General features: G+C 38.3%; 1 protein-coding gene across 2 annotated transcripts in view; it reads left to right on the forward strand.

The window, feature by feature from the left end:
- Positions 1–6,510, forward strand: part of si:ch73-72b7.1 (netrin receptor UNC5C) — a 184,830-nt gene extending 178,320 nt beyond the window's left edge. For both annotated transcript variants that reach the window (XM_035658423.1, XM_035658422.1), the window contains 2 exons: positions 1,897–2,075; positions 4,537–6,510. In XM_035658423.1, coding sequence (XP_035514316.1) covers positions 1,897–2,075; positions 4,537–4,699 — 342 coding nt within the window. In that variant the 3' untranslated portion in view covers positions 4,700–6,510. The remainder of the gene's footprint in view (positions 1–1,896; positions 2,076–4,536) is intronic.
- Positions 6,511–6,581: the final 71 nt, after the last annotated feature.

Raw genomic sequence — 6,581 nt, forward strand, 5'->3', positions numbered from 1 at the left:
GTCTGTGAAATTCCCTCTGTGGGCATAGGGCAATGGCACCCACAGGAACACCGCCAGTGTTCCACCCATTTTTTCCCTCTTTTAATGGATGTATTTTAACAGTACACATTTCCATAATGATTACATTGTAGCCTGTTCCGTGGCTGCAGGCTGCTGCACTCTCACTCAATACTGGACCAAATTCAAGACTTGTTGTCCCCATTAGTCACTTTGACACAAACACATGGAGAAAAAAAAATGTCCAGGTTGAAAAATAACAAAGTTACCCTTTAATGCACGGAACATTTTAACACTAAAGTGATTAGTCATTGTCATCTTTCTCTACCTCTTATCTGAGCATATTTCCTACACTCAAAATAGAAACTCTACCTTACGTAAGAATTGAGAAGAATTGTTACAGTTGAAAAATAAACTTGTTAGTGCTCATAGGTGGGACAACTATGTATAGAGACACAGAAAAACATATTTTCTGCATTTCTGTGTTGCTTATCGGCCAACTTATGTACGCATACCAATATGTCTTTGATATATCTGTGATTAGTTAATATTGGCTAATAACATCGTCCAACCCAAAGCTGACAATGATGTTTTCAAACAATCTTTTAGGAAGTGGCCAGAATACATCAGAGTGCTAAATTCAAATGCAACAGTTGTGATTAGTAAGTTCATTTTCTCTCATTGTTTGCCACCAACTCTAATAGGGACAGACAACTGTGTGAACAAACCAATGAGTCACTTATGAATTCTCATATCCTGGCCGTAAAGTGTAGATCCAGGAAAAGAAGTTGTGATCCTTTGTCTTGGTGTCTTTTCTCATGCAGCTATTAAACTGTCAGAGGTTCAAAATCACACAGTGAAAGAAAGCATAGTAGAAATGTCCCATCCTGCATTTCTCCTGCACTTCCTAATGTGATTCTCTACTTACTTCATTATGCTTTCTGCCAAATATAAGCAAAACAAAAAGGCAGAGCTGTGGTCTGTTGTGCAACATGTACACAGTAAAAATTAACACTTCTATTTGGGCAATGGTAGATTTGTCACAAAATTAAATATTTTGTTAAATGATCAGTTGTAATCCATTTTAAATAGGCCATATCTAGTCTTACAAAAATAATTACTATGATCACATGGGATGTTTAGCAAGTATGGTAATTAGAGCTGAACAGCTAAAGCAATATCCTTTTAATCTCTTTGTGTATGCATTAAATAAAATGCTGTTGACCCTCAGTGTCCTGAACAATGGAAAATAAAGCATTTAGGTTTAAAGTATTTATTATTTTACAGAGATGTCCCTTTGCATCAATCATTCAATCTCCAGCAGCAGAGAGCTTTCTGCTGTAAATTGGGGCTAAGTAGACGCAGTAAATAGTAATCATTCACATCAACAGTGGCAGTTGTTGTTTCCCTCTGCCAAGTCACATTCATTAGACCGCTGCCTCCTTTCAGCCTAGGAGTGGCAGATTAATGGGATGAAGGTTTAGAAAAAGACAGAGATCAACAGCGAGAGGGGAGAGAGAGACAGTGCATGGTAGCAGATCTTTGTGTTTGGTTCACTCCTTTTTGTATTAATTAGGAGACATATCAGTAATTGGTCACACCGAAGGCAAGCAGCAGCGAGACAAGGAGAATCTCCAAAAAAAGACTAAGATAGTGAGGTATTTATAATAGAAATATGATGGATTTAACTTTGCCAGCGTTGCCACATGGATGCACATTATGATCCACATTTGACTTTTAAGGCTTCCTAGTATATTGTCCACCTGTTCACCCATGTTTCTACTGCAGAAGTTATACTGTGCACAACAATATGCATATGGAATTTAATTTCTCTATGAATTCAACTTTTCAAATAGCTAAAATAACTCTTTTAATAACTTTTTCTTTCTGTCTCTCCAGGAGGTCCAGTGCATAGACACATCCCTGATGGACCCTGCCAGTAATATCACAACCTTAGTGGGGCCCAATGCCTTCCGCATTCCTTTATCCATCAGACAGAAGCTGTGCGGCAGTCTAGATGCACCACAGACCAGAGGCAATGACTGGAGGATGCTGGCCCACAAACTCAACCTTGACAGGTGACACACACGCACACATTTTTTAAAATCATTTATTCCCTGTATGCTTTCCTAAGGCGTTTTGCTTGGTTTGGAACATCGTTTAGTCAGAATAACAACTCTTCTCAAATCGGATAGCAGCTCATCAAGGTTGCCTGCCTCACCTCTTTAACAACAGAAGAAGAAAATGAGTTAGTTTCTTTGTGACCTGTGACTGAGATGAGTCTTGTTCTTGTTTTTACTCTATTACTTATTTTATCTCCTTAGCACTCAAAGATACAATAGCACATACAAATACCCAAGAGGCATAATCACACTGACAACTAATGATGTTAAATGTATGTGACTAGTGGCCTTTTACAGTTCTAAACTGTGTACAAGAAAATTTGTCACTTGATGTCAACTCATTTGATTATTGCAGAGTTTGAGTAAAATGCAGTACTGCTGGACTCCCAAGCACTTATAGTAAATACTGTATATGACTGTAGCAAGTATCTCAATCCGCAGATGTGTGAGTTGATGATTCAGTCCGGAGGTTCATTTACCGGCGGCTACCAGAGCAGCAAGCAGCTATTGAGAGGATAATTGGGCACAAGTGCACCTCGTTGTCCCAATAGGCAGCCAGCTCATCATGTAGTTTGTTAATGTGGGCACCAAATATTCCTGATTTGTGGGTACAAAATGGACAGCTAGCCAAATTGTTGTTTACTTCCACATTTCCACTAAAAGCCACTTTTCAAAAGGAGAATGATAAAATTCTCTAAAAAAGAAAAATACCACTTTTTATCCTCTCTGGCCCTGGAACTGCCAAGTCATGTCTGTTTGACTTTAAAGTATGACTCATGCTTTGCCGTCACAGCCATTTCTCCTCATATAACTTTCATGTTCATGTATATATAAACAGTAAAACCCGAGGTCTGTACACTTTACAAAAGCAAACAAAAATATAGTTGTTAAGGGATAGTTCAGGTTTATTTAAGTGGAGTATGTGGTACTTATCCATAGTCAGCATAGTACTTACATGGGAGTCTGAAAGCCTCCCCAATTTGGAGAAGCAGACAGGAGTCCCAGCACCGAAGCACCTACCTAAAAAAATAAAAATAAAAAAACTGAGGCTGTTATCCAAAGCCACCAGACCCCTTTGACAAAAACAGTAATTTTACCCCGCTGAACATAACAGATGCTGGTCTGCTGCTGCCTCGATCCACAGCAACCAATGTTAGTTCAGATCCTAACTGTGTTAAACACCAAAATCACTGAATAGCACATACAAACTAACCGATCGAGGCGGCGGTGGACCAGTGTTCTGTGAAGTAAAATTACTGCCTTTGTCAAAGGAATCTGGTGCCTACTTCCAGGAACCCAAACTATTATTAAAGTTTTGATCTATTATACTGAGACAACAACAAAAGGTGGATCTCGGCTATTGAATTCATGTAACAGCGAGACACCCCTAATCACATACTACAGCCAGATGGAGGCTGAGACGGAGAGTGAGAAATACAGAAAGTAATGGAAATAACTTTATTAGATGTGAGACAGACAGAAATATGCAGAGGAGCGATGTACATGTCTCTGGTTGTGTTTAAACAGTACCACAGTGTGCTAACAGTACAATCACAGGATTTACAGAGGAACAGAAAGTCTAATTTTTATCCCCATGGGACTCGAATCTGATGGCTTTTCCACTAAAGCAGCATTGAGATCTTTGTCACAGATGGCTCACTGTCAGACTTTTCCTCTGCAACCATTGTGCACTTGACTCTTACAGTACTATGAAAACTGTTCTCCCTGTGGACTTGTTCGCACAATTCGGTGCTCGCAATTCCTAAAAGCATTTATTTTTCTTATTTGGTTAAAATAGTTTTAATTGAATATACATTTTTATAAAAAGGATTCACCTCTTTTCATCTTGTCCTTCACTCATTGCATTGTATATCATTCAGGACTCAATCAAGGATGTTTCTTTATAGTTATTATTCTGTGTGCCTTTGCTGTCACATACCAGGTCCTTTCAATATGTTTAAAGAAGATTTTAGTTTATATAGAAAGTCAGAGTTCTCAAAAGAGCAGTCACACCATGTAACTATTAATTGCAGTTAACTTATAAAGCATTAATAATAAATAAAAGGAAATCATTTGTCACCTTTGCAAAATGAGAAAGCAGAATGATTGACCTTTCTGTCTTTTCGGAATACTTTTCAGACACGACCGAGACACTACACTGCATCAATTTCTTCTTTCCAGTTTAACTTTTTTCAAGTGATTATGTCATCACTTGAGGTTATTTAAAACTTTCCAAATAGGCTGTTTAGAAAATTAATATCTAAGATGTAACTGTTTATTATTTCATTATATAACATGTCTTGTGTGTTTCTATGTTTTGGCGTCTGAAACATAAAAACCAAAACATTGCATGTCTAAGAAACCTTTTCTGTCATAAAATATCGACCATATCTTTTGTCCCTCATCATTGTTTCAGGTACCTGAACTACTTTGCCACCAAGTCCAGTCCAACAGGTGTGATCCTGGATCTCTGGGAGGCCCAGCATTTCCCTGACGGAGACCTAAATGAACTGGCCGCTGTGCTGGAAGAGATGGGTCGCCATGACAGTAACTTCGCCTCCATGACAACGGAACACTGACCAAGTAACGTGGTTACTGTGACAGTGGCAGAACTCTGGAGACAATTACATGTTAATTCTCTACGGTTGATACTGCAGCAAGGGCAATGAACAAATTAGATGCGAGCAAAAGAAAAGTTGTCACCATGGTGATTGAGCACCAGTTAAATACCAGGTTAATCATGCCGACATGGTAACTGAACAAGAAGTGCTCAAGCTGGTGCTGGAACTATGTGTGTATCTTCGTGTGTTTATTTGAGCAACGCAGCAGTGTCGTTTGTGACTGAAGGAGAGATAACCCAACTTATAACACAAAGTCTATCAGGAACAAACAAAACATACACGCCTAAAAAAAAAAAAAAAGAAGACCATGTCCAGTGTAACACTAGTTGTTCTCTTGCTGTTGCTTTATACCGAACAAAGAGAAGCAGAGAAAAGAAAAAAAGAAGCAACACAGGTACTGACCTTGAAAACCTCTATAGGAATGGAACAGAATCATAAAGAGAGGGAAGCTAAACTGATTAAAAAAGAGTGGGAGAAGGTAGAGTTAGGAAAAGGAGAGAGTGTGTTAGAGACAAGACTCTTTAGTAAGAGTAAACACAGAGAGAAGCTAAACTGATTACAAAAGGCAGAGAGGACGTAAACATAAAATGATGGAAGAAGCCGCGGGTGATCATCCGTACGAACAGAATGGAAAACAGATAATGAGAGAGGGGAGGCAAAGGCGTGATCCCACTCTCCTCTTGTGAGCCTTGGCTGTACGTGTTTGCCAGTACAGTTTGTTGTCTTTATATCGTTTCCTAGGGAACGCTCTATGTATTCTGCTGTCCATATGTGTGGATCATTTCCTGCTAACAGAATTTGCTACACAGTAACTGTCAATCAAGGATCCTGACCAGAAACAAGCCCAAGACAAGAGTTTCCCTTTTTGGCTATGATGTCTAAATTTGTGTTTTATTATGTATTGAGTTTGTGGCTTTCCTCCAAAGTGCATGAGCGATATCAAATCATCCAGGTTACAGGAAATCTAGAGGTACTAAGTCAAAGGCAGCTGAACTTGCTGTCCACTCGCCTTGAACTTGTGCCTCTAATTTTCTTAAATAAGCCAATCCAAAGATGATTATACTCCAGATGGATGCAAGAAAAAAAATATTTTTTTGTTTGTCATTTTTAGAAAGGTTATGACAGACTTTTGAAATTGTCTGTTTTGAGGTATATTTAAGATTGCACTTATGATAAACAGATAAATGTGGCAGAGATGCCGACTGTCAGCTATTCATTCTCACGCACTCTATACTACAGTACAGTACACTAATATGTTTGTTTTAAAGACGCAAGCATTCGCTCATTTTAAAGTTGTATACAACAACTTTTGCGCTTACTGCAGCTTCACACCACCACAAGCTTGAAGCAATGATTGCATCTTAAACTAAAATCGCGTGTTAACATGTTATCTGCAGTAATGCTGCTGCTCTGTTTGTCTGCTGTTTGGTGATGCAGGGTGGGGAACTCCAGCCGTGGCTACCACATTTGGTTAACCCCAACCTCAAATCCAGGAGTCTCTCTGAGAGACTGTCGGGGCTTGTTTCTGGACAGGGTCCAACTCAGAGAAAAGCGAGAGGAAGCAAAAAGGGATGAACTAAAAGTGAAAACACAAGTGTTTTTAAATACAGTAATATACAAAGTACCATAGTATTATGTGATAGTGAATTAAATACAGCTGATATCATTCATTACTGCTAAATGTACCCAATATACAGATTTTATCAATCATATTTTCATTTACTAAAATATATATAGCTTACACACACATATATAAGCTATATATATATATATATATAAGCTATATATATATATATATATATATATATATATATATATTTCTTTCTTATGTCCCATCATC

This window comes from Morone saxatilis, unplaced genomic scaffold (genome assembly GCF_004916995.1).
Source record: "Morone saxatilis isolate NCDOM2014 unplaced genomic scaffold, NCSU_SB_2.0 Contig16, whole genome shotgun sequence".
Taxonomy (NCBI): domain Eukaryota; kingdom Metazoa; phylum Chordata; class Actinopteri; family Moronidae; genus Morone; species Morone saxatilis.